General features: G+C 42.5%; 1 protein-coding gene across 1 annotated transcript; it reads left to right on the top strand.

Annotated features, from left to right (window-relative positions):
• Positions 1-299: 299 nt before the first annotated feature.
• On the top strand, positions 300-22,598 carry LOC131688216 (uncharacterized). The gene is made up of 10 exons (XM_058972388.1): positions 300-425; positions 2,527-4,012; positions 4,074-4,317; positions 4,379-4,503; positions 4,568-4,779; positions 4,837-5,096; positions 5,158-5,558; positions 20,700-20,807; positions 20,867-21,118; positions 21,179-22,598. Exons 2-10 carry the CDS (start codon positions 2,786-2,788, stop codon positions 22,352-22,354), a joined length of 4,005 nt encoding a protein of 1,334 aa, XP_058828371.1. The 5' UTR covers positions 300-425; positions 2,527-2,785; the 3' UTR covers positions 22,355-22,598.
• Positions 22,599-22,805: the final 207 nt, after the last annotated feature.

The following is a 22,805-nucleotide window of genomic DNA, read 5'->3' as shown; positions in this document are numbered from 1 at the left end:
AGCTTAAATATGTTGATTTTGCTTATATTTTTAATGTCTACCCTGTCTTATTTTTTGCCACACATCTAAAAAATATGCCAGGTATCGCAAAACTCCCACACGCGTATATTTTACCATAAGCCATTAAGTTCGAAACGAGAACCCAAAGAAATAATTATAATTTAATTTGAGCATCCCTTAACTGGCACGAAAGCGTTCGCCAGGGACGCTTTGCCGTTGCTCGAACTGCTTGCCATAACAAATATCGAGCAGCCCAAGCTGTCAAGGGCCGATTCGAGCAGCGAGCGCAGTCAGGTCAAATCCGACGACAACGCCGCCGTTGAGGAATGCAGCAAACTCATTCTAAAGTGCCAAGAGAAAAGTTGGAAGTCGGACAGTGTTTTGTGCCGGAATAATTTCGCAGAAATTACCCGTTTGAATTGAGCGTAAGTGGTTAAAAATATTGGAAAAAGTCGCATGACGATAGTGGGAACAGATTGTGATAGGTGTTTGTCGGTATTGATCCCGGAAAGAGTCGAAAATTCCGACTTGAAGTGATGGAAGATTTTTTTTGTAGGACGAAAGAATTATTTAGTTGCAGTGGTTATGCCTTGGTTTCTTTGCTTTCGCAGTCGGATTCCGGTGAATTAGTGGCGAATCTGCAGTTGAAAAACTATCGGGATTTGTTCAAGGTGCTCTTCAAGAATATGCGTAGCTAAAAATGTCAATGAGAATCGCAAATCGCACATTCCATTCATAGTATTTTTTCCTCATAAATATGGTGTACGCACACAGCGGCGCTCGTATTAAGAAGTGACACACACCGATGTGTGTAAAAGTGCGGCTGTCCATCGCCGTTAAACGGCGTTCGTTTGCTATGGAATGCCGCTGGATTTTTGCTGCTGCTGTTGGTGCTGTTATTGCTTGTATCTTACTCCGTTCGGAGTGAACGGCATCGAAGTAATCGGGCTAAATATTTTGTTCATGATGGTAGGATGGCACACTGCGACGAAGCGGGAAGAATAGTATCGCGTGTGTGTGCGAGTGTGAGCAGGATGGAGCGGAGCAATCCGAAAGAATGCGGGTCTAGTATGGCAACGATAATAATAATAATGTGAAGAAGAACGGTTGTCGCATTCCACGTATTCTTTCGTTATTGCTATCGGTTTATTATACCTTGTGGTATGCACAAGGGGTAGCAAACTTAACACAAGTACGGTTGTAAAATCGAGCTCATTTGGACATCACCACACCATCGTCGTTCGGCAAAAGGAAAATAAACAACCGCTCGGGTCGGAAAGAATGTCGTGCCGTGTCAGTTACGTACATTGCGTGTGTAGTGAAAGTAATGCAAAGCAAATCCGTTTCAGAAGAGGAAAAGGTCAGCAACCAGTAAAGCGTCGTACCATAGTGCAGCTGCAGAGCGCAGAGTGTATGTTGACATTTTCAGAACGCAGGGTTGTCGGGCTATTTTTAGCTCAGATTTGATTGATAAAATTTGCAACGTTGAAGCAATTATCGCATCATTAGCGGAGTGAATGTTGTAGCAATGGGGGGGAAGCCCTGCTGATGTTGAGTGCGGTATTATGCAATTTTCGCTTACCGTTTATGAGTGGTGTGGAATTTAGAGCTTGCGAGGTGGGGCTCGAAGCGTGGCCTCTCGTGTGATTGATGTGATTGAATACACGGAGTGCCGGTTGAAGCGTAGAGATAATTGTGCAAGGGTGGACGGGTGCGTACAGAAATGGTAAACGGAACAATTGGTTTCCAGTTTTTTAAAGATTAGTACATGATTTCGAATGATGAAAACATCATTCGGTCCGGTGAAAGAATCTAAGTGCTGCATACGTTCACAAGAGAGGAATATAAGGATTAGTCATCCTGATTGCTGTAGCGGTACTCTACGTAGTTGATGAATCATGCATAAATGCCTGAAGCATGACCACCAATGGAGTGTTGTTTTCAATGCAGATATTGGCTAGAATGTCGGTACCAATGGTAGCGTTGTTTTGACGATCATTGGCCATTCGAAAGCGGAACAGCGATAACGTTTTCTCCTTAGGGAGAAATATAGTGCATCTTGAATTGGCTTGCTTAGGAACACAAATTGTTCTCTAGTTTTGGAGCAAGTGTCGATCCAACGCTAGTTTAGTATCGAATTCTGATGAGAGGAAGACGAAACGCAAATTTCATAGCTAATTTTGTTATAGGTTTTGAGTCCTTAACCTGTAAAAATGGTTTTACCCAATTTTCTTCTTAGTGTAGAAAATGGAATTTCACCTAAATTTTTCTAACGGATAAATATAGCATAGTAAAACTGTGCTTCTAAGCGCAGTAGGCTGATAAAAAGGAAAATTATTTACGTTATTCGAAGATATTTAGTAAAAACGAATAGTCACACGCAAAGTATTTCCAAAAACAGGGAAAATACCGACAGATCTGCATAGTATACTCATCTGACCTAAATATTTTCTAATTTCCTTTCTGAAATCATTTATTGTAGTCTTCAGTACTCCACAGAACTAATCATATTATTTTGTATTACAGATGGAATCAAACATATAACGATTGAGTCGCCAGGGTTCGTATGTCTGTGAAAGCTAGTGTTAAGTGCGAATGAATTAAATATAACTTTAAAGAAAGCCGCGTATTAGAAAAAAGTGAAATTTGTGAAATCGAATGAATAGCCAAAAGGCAAGTGTCCCGGTAAAGTGAACTGCATGTAACAGTAGCCTTAGCCCTTTCGCAAAACGCCCAGCGTGTTACGTTAATTGAATGCAAATAGCGAGTACCTACAGCTGTCAGAATGTCCCATCCGCACGGTTTAAGATACTCTCAGTACTCATCCTCTGGGGCCGGTCCTCAGACGAGCAAATCATCCCAGTCATCATCATCATCACCAGCGGTAAACGCTATCCCTGGTCGACCCGGTAGTGCGACGATTTCCGGTCCGCCTCAGGTACCGCCACCACCGTCTATGCGTCCCGCTATGCTGATGACGTCTTCCGGTTGTTCGATGTTACCTCCTCCTCCACTGCCGCAGCAGCAGCAACAACAGCCCCAATCCAGTTCCCAGCAGGCTCAACAACAGAGTCAGACCACGCAAACTTCCGCCTCGGCCAGTCCGAAGTATGCGGCAATAGGTGGAAGCCTGTCTGGGTCGGATACCGACGTGTCAACATCTACCGAAAACTTGACCCGGGAGGAACGATACGTACTACGTCACGCTCGTGTTGAGCCACAAGGTGAGGAAAATATGCACGGGAACATCACTCCGGTGAACGAAATTCAGGGTCGATACATTCCTGAAAAGTTTTCCTCCAATACATCGTCGGATTCCACCCGTTATGCTACGCCGAACAGCAGCCGTAGCATCTCGGAGTCACGCAACGCGATTCACGCTTATGCCAACAGTGGAAACGAAGGCTCCAACCGAAACTCCTTAGTCGGAACCAACTCCAATCGAAACTCGCTAAAAGAACCCAACTCAAACCGTTCATCGATGGACGTATCACAATCATCCTACAATACCCTAATCATCCATGACGACGGCCTGTACTCGATTCACGACGAAGGAATCTACTCGATGAACCGCGAGTATTCCAGCCCACCGCCGTACGTGAAGAAGGAACGGCCACGATCCTACGGAGAGCCGCAAGCTCCGATGCAGGAGATCGCCGAGATTCCCGAGGAATATCTCAGCCAGAGTCACGTCCTGAAACACCTCGCCAAGGAGGTTAAGCTGCCGACGCGAAACCGTGGCGATTCGAATACCCGCGATTCGGGAGTGTCCGAAAACACGGACTCACGCGATCATCCACCAAAGTACGGCCAACACTGGACGGCGGGACAAAGTGCCTCGGTCGATGAGTCGGCTACCTCGCCGACTCCCAAATTGAAAAGCAAGAGTCAACCGGACTTGACACGTCCCGTGGATATCGATCCGGAGGAGATTGAAGCTTTGTTCAAGGAGAATACACTGCTTAAGCAGCAGCTGAACAATTGCTTCCTGAAGGTTGCCAAGAGTCAGAAGGTGATTTTTTTTTGTGGGTATAACTTGAGTTCTATTGCTAAATCATATTTCGGATTTTCAGATGGAACAGGAAATATCGAACATTTACCGGGTGCATGAAGAGCTAGTACAGTCCTGCGATCGGCGGGAGCGGCTGGAGAAGGCGGCTCGTAACCGCCTACAGCAGGATTGTCGGCGCCTACAAGAGCTCAACCGAGCCTTCCGAGATCAAGTGGAAGTTTTGCAGAATCAACTGCTAGCCTCGTCGGATCACCAACTGGGTCGATCGCAGCAAGACGTGCTCATCTCGCAGCTGGTGACACAAAGTGAGTTTCGGCAATCGCTTTCCACGTAGTTTGACTACTTGATCAATGATCTACATTTCAGACAAATCACTAGTGGACGCTAACCGGCGTCAATGCATCGAGCTGCAGGCCCAGAATGCCACCCTGGAAGAACAGCGAATTCATATTAACGTACTCGACACAGCGCTGAAGCGGTTGGAAGAGGAGGTTTGTTTGGGCGATTCGATTTGTTCGGGGCTGAGTTAACCGAGGGTCTTGATCTGTTTTACAGTGCCGTCAGAAGCAGGTGTACGTGGAACGATGTGCTCAGCTTCAGCACGCCCTCCAATCGCTACAGAATGCCAGCGAACGGCGAGAGCAAGCCGAACGGAAGCTTCTCATGGATTACGAGAATGATCTGCCGAACCGAAGCGGAAGTAGTACGACTAGCGAAACCGAAAACCTCAAGTGGCAGCTGCGTGAGAAGGACGCACAGATAATGAGGTAAGCTTTTTGAAGTTCTTAGTGGATCATGACCGGAGTTAATCGATTTGTTTTCAGACTTGAAGCCGAGTGTGCCAAATTAGAGCAGCGCAACCTGGAGGAATCGAACGTTCGCAACGTTGCCAAACTGGCGATGGAGCGTAACTCGCAGGAAACTGAGCGTATTATTGCTGAGGCAAAGCAGGAGAAAATCCGGTATCTGGATGAAGCACACTCCGCAAATCGGAAGGTCACTGAACTGCAGACCCGCCTCAAACTAGTAGAAAACCGTTTGGCCGAAAAGGAGGCCATGATTCGCGCGTATCAGGGACAGAAAAGTGAGTCCAGTAATCCGCTTTTGAATTTGTTTCGATACTAATGCACTCTCGTTTATTACAGTCTACGGTTCTACCAACTCCTACGGATCGTACAACCTATCTAGCGATAGCTTCGCACTGAATCCACTGGGAGCGTACAACTCGCAGGTTTCGTACGACGTGTCGAACAATTCGTTCGACGTGACGACGACGGCTTCACTGTTGGATCCCAACTACGGACAGAATCCGTCTTCCAGCTTCGCTTCGAACTATGGACAGACGAATCCGAGCTTTGCTCAAAGCTCGATCAACCTGCAAACGGCAGGCAGCAATAGCTACAGTTCACCCAGCGGTAGTTCCAACTACAGTACCAACTACGGTGCCAGTGAACATACGACCATCTACGACGCAAAGAACTTTGATGCCCAGCGCAAATCCATCGACGATCAGCTCAAGCAGCTGGACGAACAGCTGCTCAGCAAGGTGAGTGAACTGTCGATGGTTGAGAAGCATAGCAACCTGCTGAACAAGGCCCGTCTGGCGGCCATAGCTGCCGCCAAGGGTAGCACCAACTCGGTGGCAGCCTCGTCGCGAGCTTCCGCCAGCGGAGCCACATCGAGTTCCAGCTCGGTGGACTCCAACGGTAACCCACTAACCACCGTAACGGCTCACAGTGTGCGCAATAACTCCGCTAACACCGTGTCTGGCTCTGCCTCCGCTAATCCCACAGCTGCCAAGGTAAGCGAAAAGAAGCACCTCCCCAAAACCATCTCGACGCCGGCAATCAACGCTTCCTCGGGAGGAGCTCCCAAGCTGGCACCGAAAAAGACGGCAACCGCCGCCGGAAGTGCCAAGCAGTTGTCCTCTTCCTGTAAAAATATTTCCTCACCTTCCTCGTCGGCTGAGCAGGAAACGTTCTACTGAAGTGGTGGGGATGAGTGAGTAGTCGGTTCAGTTTGACGGTTGTCATCGATGGTAGAATTTGGTCGATTTTGACTAATCGGTGATGAGTGTGTACGGGTTTTGGGAAATAAGGTTGGCGTGTATCCGCTCCGCTCGATCTTTTCAAGAATTTTTCTACCACATTAGCTTGTTATCTTTTATGTATTCGTTCCAATTAATCGTCTACACTATTGGTTAGTTTGGAAAAACGATCGTTTAATAAATCCAGCAAAAAGCTCAAAAACTCCAACCTCACGAAAAAGTTAAAAAAATTGTTCAGATCAACAAAAAGAATGCTGGTTTCGGTTTTAAATTCGAGTCCCTCTAGATTCTAATGTTTACAAAACCCATATAAAAATGACAGATTCAAACGAACCAAGGGCGAAAAACGAAATCAGCATAAGAACGACTCCAACGAGTAGCTTTATTATGATCGTTTCCTAGCAACGCTGCACCCACTCTTCCCTTCAAAAAAAACCCCATCACATTTGACACTTACCGAAACTGTGAAGACGCATACGTTTCTTCGAGACGTTCGTTTTCACTCGATCCTAATTTTTCGAACACGTAACGGAACATGTCAAACCTGACGTGTTACAACATTAATAACGAACAAGCGGAGGCGAAATCGGTCCCGCTATTCACACTATCGAACATTCTACAAACAATACAAAAATAACGGCAATTTGAGAGACTGATAGTGACTATTCAAGAATCAAATCGTGTTTTGTTTATGACATTCGAAAAGCGTAATAAAGATCTGATTTGCAATCTAAGAAACAATGAAAAAAGACCACACTCACACAGACAATAGCAAAGAATCCGATTGAGCAACAGATGAATCTTCTTTTATTTTAACGAATAAAGAGCCTTGACACTAAATAGATAAAAGAATAACATCAAAACCAAAGATTATATAAGACTCTCGCACATGATAAATGCTGAATTCGCTTTTACTCCAAATCGAAGGTATCTTGTTTGCACAACTGGGTAGGAAAAACAAAACTATTTCTTGTCTGTGAATCAGATTGAAAAAAAAAATGAACAAATATGTTTCCCATTGTGTTAATATAAAAAAAAACAATCCTATTTCTCACACAAATGGCCTCATTTTATTAGCTCCTTTTCATAGGTTAAGTGAACTAATTTATTTGTAAAGAAAAAGTGAAACAATAACCGCTGCGATCAGCGATCCTTCTAGACCTTAGCTCTGAAAAGTAAGTTGCCTTAAAAACCATACAGTGCGCTGCTAATGTTGTGAATATTAACGAACTACAATCCTAGCCAGTAAGTGCCTTCTAAAAACCTATTAACATTCACACACACACAATCGAACAAAAAAAAAATCGACGATGCATGGGAAGCCCGCTTCCGGAAAAGCAAATTACACATTAACCGATTTTGCTGTATATTTAGATGAAAAACGAAGACAGTTAGGAAGCGCTAACGTTTTAGGCCTGCAGCGGTTTGTGTGTAAGCTAGTTTCGAATAAGCCACTTGTATTTACATCAAATACATATATTTTATTAACTTAATATACACAAAACGACAATCTTTTTGGCAGTGAATAAATATTGTTAAAATTAATAAAAAAAAAAACGGCTGCGTGTGTTTTGTTGTTTTTTCCTGAACGCATTCTCCCTTTTTCCCCCCATTTTGCGCAACTGCAGCTTTGTTTTGTTCCCTGTTTTGTTTATATTTTGCTGATTTGTGTGTGCGTTTGACAGTTCTCCCATGCATTCCTTCAGCGATCCTTCGGGTACATCCGTAATGCTGAATAAGAGCGGAATGGCTTTTGTCACGATCACAGCAACCGCCTTCCAATGTATTGTTTGTTTGTTTTTAGTGTACCAGTGACATTTCTTCGAACAATCATGGGTCTCCATTCAGTTTTTGTGTTGTGCTGTTTGCGTCTTCTTTATTAACTGTGTTGCTTTAGAATGGATTATCTCTCTATTGAGGTTTATTGTACGTAATATCGGATATAAGGTAAGTGTATTTGTCTAATAACATATTTGGTGAAGTTGAGTTAGAGAAACTAAATACACAGTAACGACACTGAATCCCTCTGGATAAAGATTCGTCATCTCTATCGTTTGTTGACAGATTGTCATTTCAATCGAGCACGAGGCCTGTCAATGTCCCTCGTTCGAGAAGGGGTCGAAGTGATTTTCTTAAGATTGAGTGCTTTTGACAGGTGTCGTGCTCGATCGGAATAACACTAATAGGATTTTCGATTGATGTGCACCAGTGTAGTAAAGTTCACTGGTTTTGCACTTTCTAGCTGAAGTACAAATGGAACATACCCAGTTTTCTGCACTTCTGCTATAAAGTGCAAAAATGATGCAGAACCAGTGCACTCCGGTGTCAATCAATCGAAAAAAACCATAACAGATAAATGGTAAACAAACGATAGATATGACGAGAGGGATTCAGCGTCTTTAATACACAGTATACTGCCCATGATCACATATTTGTCTCATTTTCTATGGAATTTCCTATATTTATTGAATTGATATGTGATCCTACCCAGTATAGGCCTAGAAAACTTTTTCCTGTACTTAGTTGAGAAGACAATTTAGTCCAAGGAGGAACGGCGGCTCACCACTGAATTTTCTCTGCGCAGGGCCGTCGATAGTCGGGTGGGACCCCAAGGCTGGTATTAGGCAATCCATTAGACGTTTGTTTGACAATTCAGCGGTGGGTTCTGTCAACAAGTCTACTCCTGCGACAAACAAATTTGTTAGTCCGATTCGTTTGATGTTGGATCGAATCAACGATATTGTCGGACGTCGCACCCCTCGGAGTAATGTCAGAATAAGTAAACAAGAAATAATCAGCTGATCAGAAACGTCTCATGGATTGCCTAATTACTGCCGGGCCTTTCTAAATCTGCTTATTTGAAGCTTGATTGGAGGGATTGTGTGCATTCAACTGTTCAAATCAAACTATTATTTGGAAGGTTGACGTCTCGTGGTACTAAAACAAAATTAGTGGTTTTATATTTACACATCTGAGACACAATGGAAGAATGCTAAATCTTCTAAAAAAGCTCGTGAGGCCTCTGTCAGGCAGCGTTCTGAGTTAAGGAGATTTATATGTGTCTTTGTTTAATAGATACAGAACACTAGATTAGGATTGTCGCTTGCATCAGTGGTAGGAACATTACTGTTTTGATTCCGGGATATACCTGTCAAATAGGCCAAATAAAAAAAAGCAAAAAAATAATCCTTTATCGTCGTTTCGTAGCGACGAGTCATTTTTGTTCCTTTTAGCCAGCAACACATTGGCCATTCTTGGCTGATGTATTTTCACTAATTAGAATGCACAAATTATCTAAACCACTGAATTTTGATGAATTTTCCTTTCCTTGTGCGGTATATACAAACTCGTTCATTTCATAACAATAACAGTCGAAAGTTTACACCGAGAATTGAATATATTGATTTCACACATAATTTTTTGCAATTTGTAGTAGAACATAAAAATTATCTGTCACGCATAGATACCATGTGAAAAATAATGAAATTATAATAGTATGCCACATAGAAATTTGTTTCATAGCATATATCACATCATTTTTCTGTTTGCCTATTGTTTATTCCGCTGCAAATTTTATGCATTGGACATTTTCGGTTTCGAATGCATTAAAATCACAGCAGAATAAACAAGACTGAAATGAAAAAGGTAAACTCTGCATTTTACTAATTTGAAGTTTAACTAAACGGTTTGTGGCCGTATTTTTCTGCGTGTACCAAAAATGCGGACCAAAGACTTTTAGTAGAGAGACTTTCGATAGCTTGACAGATATATACCGAAAGCAAAACAAACATGTTCCGAGACGAAAACAATGGGAACACCAGCAACAATCCTAATCTAGTGTTCTGAATCTACTCTTTGTTTAAACAAAAATGATGAGTGGTTAAGGACAGCAGGGCCGTAGCGTGGTCTTCTAGCGCCCTAGGTGAAATCTCTGTATACAATGTCCCTGTGGAAAGACTTCAGGTTTAGATGCTTACAGAAACTCGCATGTACAAAAGTTGTATAACAGTCCAAACAGAATGAGACAATGTGCAGAGATCGAAAAAATTGAGCTGAATTAACACATCAAACGGTAAAACTTGAACCAATATTTTACTCAATTTCGAAGTATGTATGACTTTCATAAAAATATGAAACTAATTTCCTGAAAATCATATCTATGGTCATATAAAGTTGTGACAGAATCATAAAAATTTGTTTATGTGGCTAAAAATTGGGTTTTAAGGTTAAGATATGTGGAAGCCAGGAGCGCACGCTTGTTGCTAGGCACCGACGCGCTTGTTTACATTTAGATAAAATGGAATTCGAAGTGAAAATTCAAACGCACAAATGAGTTTTCGGACATTTTTCTTCGGTTCTCTGCACATTGGCAGAAAATTTGATGTTTTGTTAATAAACGATTAAAGTTTTGCGGGTGTTTTTTGCAGTGGTGTGTGATTAAAGTGCATTTGAAAAAGTGCATAGAATATGAGAAGAAGAAAAATAAGAGTGTTTCGAAAAGAAACCCCAAGTGAAGAGGGGTGATATTTTCGCACAAATTAAGAGCTACAGATGGAATTCCGTCAAAAACTCGGTTTGATTGTATAGGAAAATGTTCTAGCTTCCCCAAGTAGCAGTTTCGTGGTACACCGGCAAAAATAGTGTATTGAAAAACATATTTTTATATTTGCTCATGTCAGATACATGGTTAGGCAGGGGAGAGGGGTATGTGCGGCGTAGAAGCTATGCTGTGGCTCGCTTGTATAATGTCCTAAACTAATTCTCGACAAACATATGATTACGGCTTAAAAGCCCACTGTCGAAATTCTCTTTGAATGGACATTCCGGACAAACCGTTACTCGCCAATCACAGATGTTAATAGTAAACAAAAGAGAAAAGTTTTCTCTTTCATTAGCTGCTGTGAACTGTGTACGAACAGTAACGGTTTGTTCGGAATTTCCTTTCAAAGAGAATTTTGACAGTTGGCTTTTAAGCCGTAATCATATGTTTGTCGAGAATTTTGCTGAATGCATTTCTGCTATCAATTTTGAAATTCCATAATTCTATTTTTCGACTACTTTGATGTAAACCCATTTGAAGGCGTTTGTCGTTAAAGAGTTAATATAATCGTTAATAATAGTAGCCAATCACATCGGATAGCAGAAATGGTTGACAAAACTAATTAAAATTGTTAGTTTTCCAATAATATGATGTTGTTAAGGCAACCAATTTGTAAAAAGATTAATGAACTACAGGGCGTCTCCATATGGGTATCTTCAAAAATATAAATTTAACAAATTCGGCGCAAAACTGCGCAAGATGAGGCCTGTATATCTTGAAACTACACTAAATTTTTAATCAGATTGGTGATAAGTGACTCATGGGAGACCATCTCAAAAATTGGAAGACGTATAAAGATAAATTACTAATATGACATTGAATTTTTCAATTGCTTTTTCTTGATGCAGAACCAACGTAAATGATTGCTGCAACAAAAATCTCTTTTTTATTGTTTAGCATATTCGTTCTTCGTTCCAAAGAACTCAAAACTACTCCAATCTTCTTCTTGAGATATCGCCATTTGAAGTTCGAAGGTACGAATAATTCTTATGAATTGAATTGAACAGAAATCCTCGAGATCACTTGCTTCAACGACATGTTAAAAATTCATTTTTCATCCGATTATCATAAAATTTTGAGAAACTTGTATTCAAATTAAGAGAAATATAAAATAAATATTTACAAAACAATTACAAGACAATAATTTTGAGGTCTTTAAGAAGTTCGTTTGTAATTCGAGAGACTATATCAACACCAGTACACTGAGGAGACAGATTTTAGGAGTTGTGACCTAGTTGGTGCAGGCGTAGTGGCGAGCAGAGTCAAAAATAATCGAAGCTCTTTTTTGACGGCTGAAAATGAGCCTGCTGCGAATCGCGGTGAATAGAAAAAATATTCATTCAACTATCCATCTTATTCATTTAGTTGAATATCGTACAATATATTAATTTCACTAATTATCTAGGAAAATGTTTTCAAATGCCGATAAAGCATATGAAACAACAATCATCATCACCATTGAGCCAAGGCCTACTTTGATGCGTTTGATTCGCTGTTGCACGGTCGCTTCGTGTAATAATCGGAGCCGAATGAAAATATGCATGGATGACTGGGCGGTTTGTTCGTTTGACGATTTCAGCTGCGTCACTGAATATTGAAAATGAATGCGGCTGAATATGATCAATTTTCATTCAATGAATTTGAATATTTTTAACTCTGGTGGCGAGGGCGATGGCGGTCGCATAGCGGCACTCTGCTACTGGTCGGTTCTACAAGGTACGACAAGGAACGTCTAGAAATAAAAAATAAAAGAGAGGGGTTAAATTGGGGTGTTTATCGTTTTTATAAAAATGTAAATAAGGGACATATAGGGAAGATCGCGATTTGTCATCATATCCCGAACTGCGACATTGGGTAGTCTACCTCGGGCCCAAAGGGAAGCCTTTAACTGAGACCTGACATCAAAATATCCGGCCAGACAACGTCCTCGATGTCGTGATAGTCCTCGTTACAAGCGCACAGACTGCTCTCTGCAAGCCAAATAAGCATCCAACGTGTAGTGGTTGGACATGGCGATTGAAATCCCGACCCACATCGATCACCCTGAACCAAGGCTTCGTTGATACCCTCGAGATAATAGAATGTAGCTATCGTTCATTGCTCCATGAGATTTGCCAACTGTTGAGCGTCCTCTAAAGATGAATATTGAAAAATTTGTTGAAGTAAATTGGTCTTTCGAAGATGTCGCCTTCTAATGCGCTTACCTTTGCTGAAGTGTCAGCCTTTTCATTGCCCGGAATAGAGCAATAACCAAACAAAGGCAATCTGGTATGATTTTTCACATAACATGCGCAGAGACTCCCGTATCTTCCACAGAAAATACGGGAATTAATTTTTAGGCTTCACCGCACGAAGAGCCTCGATAGAGCTGAGTCTGTCTGAAATGATGAAGTAGTGATCTGTGCGCAGAGTGTCGATGATCCCAAGGGTGTAATGAATAGCAGCTGCGACGTAAACTGAAGCGAGATCATTGAGCTTGAAGGAAGTGGTAAAGTATTATTGAAGATACCGAAGTCAGTGGACCCATCGAGATTTGATTCGTCAGTGTAGAACATTTCGTCACAGTCGACTTCTTAGAATATATTATAAAATATATTGGAGATCACTTCTGGGCGTATATGATTCGGGATTCCACAAACTTCTTCCTTCATGGATGTGTCGAAGAACACAGTAGAATCAGAAGTATCTAGGAAACGGGCACGGTTGGGATTGCACGAAGAAGGATTGATGCTTTGTGCCATGTAGTCGAAGTACAAGGATATAAATAGGGTTTGAGAAATCAGATCGACAAGCTTATCGAAGTTTTCAATCACCAACGGGTTAAAGATGTCTCATCGGATAAGCAATCGATGCGAGAGTTTCCAAAATCAATTTTTCAGCTGGAGAACGCCCGCCAGCACTTCGAGACTCATCGTATGGGTCGAGTGCATGATACCCAAGGCAATGCGCAAGCAACGATGCTGGATTCTCTTCAGTTCGGTTCAGTGTAAGTTCGCAGCGGACCAGAAATAGAAACTTCCGTACTCCATCACCGACAATATCGTCGTTTGGTATAACCTGATCATGTCTCCTGGATGCCCCCCCCCCCCACCATGTTCCAGTTATTGTACGGAGAGAGTTGATCTTTTGTTGGTATTTTTGTTTTAAATACCTCATGTGACATCCTCAGGTGCCTTTAGTGTCGAACCAGACCCCGAGATATTCTAAAGTTGAAGCCTGTATAATAGTTTGACCTATTAATTATAGCTGTAGTTGTGATGGTGCACACTGCCTTAAAAATACGACCAACTCAGTTTCTCCGTGAATAATTCGATACCCAGCTGAAGAGCCTAATCAGACAAATTGTCCAAAGTGTATTGCAATGGTCCTTGCAAATCGGCAGCATTGAGCCCTGTAACAGAGACCATCCTGTCGTCTATAAGTTGCCTTAGCGTGCATGAATTGGCAATATAGTCTTCTATATCATTCACTTAAAAAAGGTAGAGTAGGGGATTTAGACATGAGGGCTGGGGAACACCCACGTAGTTAAATCGCGATGTTGTAAAATCGCGATGTGGTTAAATCGCCATGCGAAAAGTGCATGCGCTTCTCAGGCAACATGTTTAGCAAAAAGTTATTTGAAATCGGTAAAAGACCATGCTGGTGCAGCTTCTCAGAAAGAAGGTTGAGAGAAAGTCAAACTGATGGCCTCTGCTCTTTGCTAGTATAGACCATTTGAATTTCTGTAGAAAGCAACGCAAGGCACTCGTTCGTCCCTTTGCCTTTGAGGAAGCCAAATTGCGTCTCTGACTGTGAACCATTTGCTTCAACCCAATTATCAAGCCAAAAAAAAAATATTTTCTTCAACTCCCGGTTACAGGACAGTATTGCAACCGGTCGATACGAGTTGTGGTCGGAGGCTGGTTTTCCTGGTTTTTGGATGGTGACGACCTTTACTTGCCTTTAGTCATGAGGGACAATGTTACTCTCAAGAAACTTATTAAATAAATTCAATAAGCGTCTTTTGGCAGTGTCAGGCAATTTTGGGGGAACTGGGGGTAAGACGGACATATTAAGGATATACTCATATATAACAAGAAAAAGCATATTTTCTCAACAAGTATACTCTATTTTGTAGTATTTTGTTGGTTTTCGAGTGTCCAGATGGTTTTTGTTACAAAAATCGATAAATATATTTTCTAAAGAAAGGTAAAACGAAGAAATATCTGCACCTATTTCAGACTGCGGGTGAAACGGACATATGGTGGGGGTAAGACGGACATGCTGGGGATATGATGATTACAACACTAAGTATCACAATTTATTGTTTATAACGGATGTTTTTGAAGAGAATGTGGTTCTTCTTAATAAACATGTTCAGTTCGAGGTGAAAAATTACGTTTCTCTCATTAATCCATCAATAAAACGGCGCCAGTAACTACATTTCTTGGCTTTCATCGCGTAATGTCAAGAGCTATCGGGTAATCCGTCATTACGGCAGACGGTCTTCTCTGCGTATACGTCTGAGCATTCCTTCTCCCACCATGGGTTGGGAGCCCGTCTGCGAGAGTTCGCATCTGGTACGCGTTGAGTCTAAGCTTGAATCGAGAATCAAGCCAGCCAGAAAGCCGTACTCTTCGTACGGAGGAAGCTCTTGTGTGGACTCGATTTTGCCAGATATCGCGAACGCGTAGCTTTTCCAATCACTATTTCGTGTGAGGTCATGGTTGTATTCGGTAGCTGTTAGCAAATAATAATTACGATTGGCAGATGGTCGCTACCATGGGGATCAGAGATTATCTACCACATGCAATCTAACCACAGCGATGTCGAGCCAAGGGATATGTCTAAGGTGCTCGGGCGCTTGAGGAGCCGGAATCCATGTAATTTAACCCGTATTCAAAATGGTCATATTGAAGTTGTCACGAAGTTTGCGAAGTGAGGTAGATTGATGGTCATCATGAAGACACCCCCATGCCGTACCGAGGGAGCTAAAATCACCTAAAAGTAGCCTCTATAGTGAGTTAGAGTTCCGCAATAGCGCTAAGCTGTCGGTGGCTAACTGATGCTCAAGGGGGAAGTCGATTCGATGGAAAGAATAGCACTTTTTGATCCCCAAAAGTATTCCTCCGTAAGGGTCTTCACGTTCCAAGCGAATAATATTAAAATCGCGGAATCGTCTATTTTTTAAGTAAGCCATGTTTCGCATAGTGCAAATGCATTTCAAGTTATTAAGTAAGATTTTAAAATAATTCATTTGCGGGATAATGCTTCTGCAATTCCACTGTAGAACAGTGATCAGATCCGTGACCTCGTTCGATAAATTAGCGCTGAAAGGTTTCTATGACCGGGAGCGACTTGCATCGGTTTTGCACCAGTACTTTATTTATTTACTCGTCTTTGATATTACATACAGACTACTCCTAGATTAACTTAAATTCCTAATTCTTTTCTTAAAAATAGGCATAGAAGGCATAGATCATTCACAAACAGTATAAAGATGAGCGGTCCCAGTATACTGCCTTGGGGAACTCCAGAAGTTAATTGAAATGAATCTGAGTTTGAAGTATTCAGTCTAACATGTACGAAACGATCCGACAGGTATGAATGCAGCCATCCAGTTGCCCAAGAGGGAAATCCGAGTCGTCTCAGCTTCTCAATTGCTAGATCATGTGGAACTTTGTCGAATGCTTTTGAGAAATCTATGTAAATCGCGTCAACTTGTCGCCGTTTCTCTATCTCACGCATAACTTTGTTCACAAAACACATGAAATTAGTTGCTGTCGACCGTTTTTTCACAAAACCGTGCTGAAACTCAAAGATGATTGGTTGTGACGCGCGATACAAGGCCTTGTGATCTATGGCTTTAAATACTTTTGCGATACAGTTTAGGATGGAAATTCAACGATAATTTTCTATGTTGTGAATATCACCTGTTTTGTGGATTGGAATGACGATTGTCGTTTTCCAGGCTTCCGGAAATGTTGCCTCCGAAAGTGATAGATTGAAGATGTGCGCTATGGGAAGTGACAAAGCATTAGCGCATTCCTTTACGAAAAGTGGCGGCAGACCATCTACTTCAGCGCCTTCAGAAGTATCAACTTTCGTGAGTGCGGCGTAAACTTCTTCTTGGCCGACTGTTAATGGTGGGAGATTCAGGTCATAATTAACAATGCGGTTCCAGGTGCTAGATGAAGGTGTGGGCGCTTCTGTATTGAAAACACTTTGAAAGAATTCGGCAAATAGATTGGCAGAGTCTTTTGGAGAATCAGCGACCTTTACATCGTAGAAAACGATGGATGGCATTTGATTACCTTTTCTGTGACTTCTAACAAAATTCCAGAATGATGAGAATGATTTGACATTTGATTGTATACGGTTTCTGTAATCACTGTAACTAGCGATCTGACGTTCCTTATAAAACGTTTCGATGCGTTGAAGGTTTTCTTTATTCTCGCGGTTTCTGTTTCGGAAGAAGCATTTCCGAGCTTTTCTTACACGATTGCGAAGATGTCCAAGCTCAGAGGTCCACCACAATTGGGTTTGACCAATATTGTGCCAAGTTCGCTTACGGGGTACATTTTCCATTATGATTTCATTGACTTTATCGTATAGGATAGATACTGCTTTATTAGTGGACACAGATTCCAGTATCACATCCCAGTTGACAGTCAGAATTTGATTATTCAACATTTTAAAATCGCAACGGTTGAAGTCAAGCTCAGTTACATAGTCATTTGTAACAGGGTTAATAGTAATATCGTCATGTAAATTAAGTTTCAACACGAACGGTTTGTGGTGATGGTCTATTTTTAAAATAGAATGTGGCATATCAATGATCTCTACGCAATCTGGCTCACTGACGAATGCCAAATCGAGAAGCCTACCATTCACATTCAGTAATTCATTTACTTGATGTAAACCAGCAGATAGCAACGACTCTGTGAGAACGATTTCCTGCTCCGACGATGCATTAATGGGAAGCAATGTGTTTAAATCTTCGTCGAGAGTCCAGATGAGGTTTGGAAGATTATAATCACCCAAAACGATTATGGAGTCAGAATCTGACGCTAGATCTATTATTTGTCGCACTGCCGATGAATGAGTGATGTACAAAGTAGGATCAGAGTTCGGTCGCAAATAAATTTCACCCATATACACAGATCGGTGTGCTAGCTGCAAACGAATAACAACTTGTTCTAATTTCTCGCAATCGTCCAGGGAGACTGATTTGCACTTTAGTGATGTTTTCACAGCAGCAAGGACACCACCACCACGGGTTAGTGTGCTTGTTGATATATTGCGATCACAGCGAAAAATTGAATACGACAATGAGAACTCTGAGTTTGAGATGTCCGATCGAAGCCATGTTTCTGTCAACACTATCACATCGTAGTCGCAGCCCGTGAGCGAAATGTGAAAGTCATTTGTTTTGGTTCGCATACCTCTGACATTCTGATAATAAACAGTCAGGATATTGGAAGGAAGCTGGGTTACTGGTTGAGTATTGAGAACAGGGAGTGGTGGCGGAGAATCATTATCAGCATTATAAATAGGTCGAGCGGTATGTTCAGCAATAAACGAAGCTTGCGGTCCAACTGACTCAGCATAACAGTGTGTTTCGAACACCGTTAGGCAGCCGTATGATGCGCTATGGAATGAGGTCCTGTTACACTCGGCGCTGTCGGTTTCCAAAAATGCTGACTTGTGGCTCCTGCACCATAGTCAGTAAACTCGCGAAATTCTACACCTTGCGGCCATGTTGAGGGAAGTTTAGTACCTAGTTCAGGTTTAATACCTACATTGAAAGACACAAATGTCATCGTAGAAATATGTCGGTCCCTCGGTTTTAAGCTCTTCACGACTACGTCGTCAGACAGCAGACAGCCTTTGGCAACTGCCAGAATGTCCGTTTCTGTTACCGCCGGCGATATTTTTGTCAAGTACACCCAGAATCTAGACGTCGGATGTTCAAACACGACCATTGGTAGATTGACATTAGTTGCCTCCGAAGTACCACGAAGAACAGTCGAAGGTTGGTTATCGATGGCATTGGTTTCAACACGTGGTCTTTTTGGGGTCCTCGGAAGTGGAGTTAACAATTTTCTTTGAAAGACTGGAGTAGATATTGCAGGCGACAGTTTTGAAAACCCACCTTGGATCTCTTGCTTCAATTCAGCAAATACTATTGCGAATCTCGGTTTTAAGCTCATCGATGAGTTTCCTGTGCGATTTATTGGTCTCCGCTATGGCAGAGTTAGTAGAGATTAGTGCTTCTGTAAAACGGGCATTTTCCATGATACCAATGCAGGCTTTGCACATCCAGAAAATTTGAGCATTTCCACTCATTTCATTGTAGAATTTTTCTTCGATTCTCACACAATGATAATGGAACGACGACTTGCAGAACCCTCTGCAAATAACCTCTTTTCTGTCCATATCGATTGAGCAGCTGTTGCAGCGGTCCATTTTTCGTATGAACGGAGCTTAATCGAAACTTGTATGCTTATTGCAAACGAATTGCTCGAGTATTGAGTTTTTGTCGGCGGGTTTCACGAACACTAATGCAGTTTATTGATTGAAAACAACCCCGTTTACTTTTGCCATCTTTGTTTATTATTTTCCATCAGCTAGTGATGTAGTATTTTTGTCATTTGACGTGTACGTACATGCGCCGTAGAAAAGTCTATACTATAGTTATTTTCGGGGAACCTTAAAGTGACACCTTCTGGCCTTTACAACGAAGCTTTGGGGGAGGAAATCCTCCACCTATTTCAATTGCTTCTAGGTACAGTAGAAGATGATCCCTTCTGGGGTTCATCAAAGTCACCTTCGTCAACAGACAAGTTAGTCTAGATGTTCGTAGAGACCAATGGCGTAGCTATCTTTACCATTTCTGCTTTGAGCGTCCCTGAATGGGACGCTTAATATTCTCCTCATGCTGTTTGTACGCGGGATATGTCGGGAGATCATGTGGATTTCCCCCACAGTAGAGACAATATTCAACATCCCTTCCACAGAAATCATCCACATGGTTCCCACCGCATCTCCCACAACGAACCTTATTTGTACAATCGGATGCTGTGTCCTAATTGTTTGGTAGTTAGTGCAGTTCATGACCCCCAACACAACAATGCGCACAGGCAGACCCGACGAGGGTCACCCGATAAGAGTCTGAGTTGACATAGGTCTTCTTCACATCGGCTACGACAGATGCTGAATGCAATCGTTTACCGTCCAGTATCTTTCCTAGCTGAGGTATGGGATCTTTGAAACAGCCAACCGCATATTTCAGGAGATTTGCGGAGTTCACACTCGAATCGGAGACGACCCCATAGATTTCAACCCGATGAGCCGGTACATATACTCTATTCCTTCGTAAAAGGCTGTAGCTAGATATATCATTTGCCTGATTTAAACTATATACCACTACCCGATACTTTTTAGGGGAATTTGAGGGTCTCCAGCTCCGCGACACCTATGGAAGAGTCCGATGAGTCGTCCTTCCGTTAAGTAAGTGAAGCATGAACCCTATCTACCCTATCTTTTATCCTTCCCCGTGAACGATTGAGATGGGGGCGGCTGGTAATGGCTATCATGCTGTTGAAGTTGCAATATGGGTCTGACACGATACAATCGGTGTGCAATCCGCCAAACATGAGCCTGGACATCACGCGCATAAAATCCCGATTTGCATCCAATCCCTTCAACCATGCTTTCGTCGATACCGTTGTGTTGATGGAACGTTACCACCGCTCCAGCTCCTCATTGTTCCATGTGGTTTACCAAATATTGCTCGCACTCTGACGAGACATACTGAAACAGCGTGGTATTATTGTTCGAAAAAATGCTGAAATTTTGTAAATATGGTGAATGACATGTCAGTATACACAGGTAATTCAGACGTATTCCATTTTACAAAGAAAAATCGTTACAAATCGTAAGTATTCGCTTATCTGTATCGTGTGCTTACTAGCATTGCCAACAATACTTTTATTAAATCCTTTCGAGCTTTACGTATACTAACATAAACTTCTTTATTTTTCTCATCTTTCGAACAGAGAGGCTTGTGTTGCTTCCCAAGCCTAACAACGAAGAAACCAATCCAGCCACTACTCTCTGACGAAGTGTCCGTACTGTCAACGAACAACAGCGATAGCTTCCTGCAGGTAAGTTACCGATGAAAAATCTCTCTCAAACACCCTAACTCCATACAAACATTTCCCAGAATCTTGCAAACATCGATCAACGTGATCGAGAGAGACAAGATCGACGCGAGCAGGATGGCGCAAGCGGTGGGGGTTCTGGTGGTGGTTCGAACGGTAATGGAGGAGCGACGAAACCGGAAGATATTATGCTACTGGAGAAGCAGGGACGCTGCTCGCAAAAACTTCGAAGTAATCAGCTTAGTAATCTGGCCCATGTGACGCAAGCATGTGGTCAGAACATGACCGATATAAGTCATATTGGAGGAAATAAGGTAAGTTGTTTGATTGTCATGTAGCATCCTTAAGTCTGACCATTTGCAACATCTTAACAGGTTCCGAAGATACTGTCCAATATAGCCCAGCAAGCTGGCGGAATTTTGCCACCGCGAAAAGATCGAGGATCATCGCTGCCTCCAAGTGCTCTTCCACGACCACCCAGAAGTTTGAAGCCTCCGCGTAAGATCGAATACGGCCGCTTGAGTGATTCAGAGGGTAAGAAGCGAGCTGACACCCCTCCCAAAACGGACGCTCAGAAAGATTACGAACTAAAGACGTCGAGTCTGAAGCGTGCCAATGGAGGAGCTTTCGGAAAAAGAGAGTTTTCCCCTGGCAAAAGCTACCTGGAAATGAAGGATACCTTCCAGCTGGCAAAAGATTATGGCGTGTTGAAATCGAAAAACTATGGATCAGTTGGGAACACGTCGATGGTACCGATGAAAAATGAAAGTAAGTTCGGGTTTGGAACCAAGTCCAGTAACACCACTGCCAATAGTTCTGAATTTTCGAAACCGGACTACACTTCCACGAAGAACTATCAACGTCTCGAAGAGCAGAACCCACAAATGCGCAAAAGTTCCCTAGATACTGCAATCATGAAGCGCTCTCTACTGCCGAACGTCCGCAAGCTTAGTGCAGCTACAGTCAAAGGTTCGCGTGAATCGCTGAACTCTGCCTCCAGTGGGTCAAACAATTCCAACAACTCCAACCAGATGCCACGATCGAGTCCAATTCACCCGGCCAACGCCGGAGCAGTCAATCAACCGTCGCTAGTGTATCACCATCACAATCATCTTCACCACGGTCGAACTCCGCCACGTTTCATTCATCATCAACAGTCGACTTCGGCGGAGTCCACGAAATCCTCACAGAATCCACCATCTCCGCAATCGCCAACGATCAATCATCCACAGTCACCGTTCTTCAACAAACTGACGCCTAGTACGGCTTCGAAACTTCATCAGATCAACGCCCAGCAACAGCAACAGCCGCAGCAACAACAACAGCAGCAACAGCACAAAACAACTACGTTGCCCAGTGCCAGTATTCTTCACGCCGCCGTTACCGCTTCGGCCACTTCGGCTATCGGGCAGCAAACTACGGCCTCTCTGCCACCGAAGCCGATGATGGATGCAAAGTCTAGCCTCGGGACTAGCGGATGCAGCAGTTCTGGCCAACGGAGGGGTAGCAGTTTGACACGCGGGGAGAATAAGTATAGAATTCAGTTTTGAAGTAGTGAGAGCTGAGTTACTGCGATCGTTGCGGATTGTTCGGGGCTGAGGTGCCGAAGGTATTTTCTGTATTAAATTCTGATCTTAAAATTAAAAGCAATCGTTTTTTTCCGAACATAGTTGGGGCAGCTGTAGTATTTTACTTTTGGATGGGCAAAAATTGTATACATTGGATCTTTTTTACGGTAGGAAAAATATTTTCAAATCTGCACAGAACCTGTTCGATGGATGTCAACAGCAGGAATCGATCATAATAATCAAAACTAAATGAAATGAAATTGGGATCGTTGGGGTATGTTTAATGGGTTCAATAAGTTTTCAGGAGAACAGCAGGTGAAGTGGCAACCAGTGCCAGGGATGCCAGGTGCACTGATTAACCCATTCATGCCCATGTTGTTTGTGGACAACAACGTTTTTAAACAGCTACAACTTTTGATTAAGGCAAAATTCT

This window comes from Topomyia yanbarensis, chromosome 3, assembly GCF_030247195.1.
Source record: "Topomyia yanbarensis strain Yona2022 chromosome 3, ASM3024719v1, whole genome shotgun sequence".
NCBI lineage: Eukaryota > Metazoa > Arthropoda > Insecta > Diptera > Culicidae > Topomyia > Topomyia yanbarensis.
This window is presented reverse-complemented; position numbering and strand designations above follow the sequence as displayed.

Coding starts and splice junctions, on each gene's coding strand:
- LOC131688216 (XM_058972388.1), top strand. CDS start 2,786: ATGTCCCATCCGCACGGTTTAAGATACTCTCAGTACTCATCCTCTGGG. Junction 4,013..4,073: donor AGGTTGCCAAGAGTCAGAAG/GTGATTTTTTTT, acceptor TCGGATTTTCAG/ATGGAACAGGAAATATCGAA. Junction 4,780..4,836: donor AAGGACGCACAGATAATGAG/GTAAGCTTTTTG, acceptor ATTTGTTTTCAG/ACTTGAAGCCGAGTGTGCCA.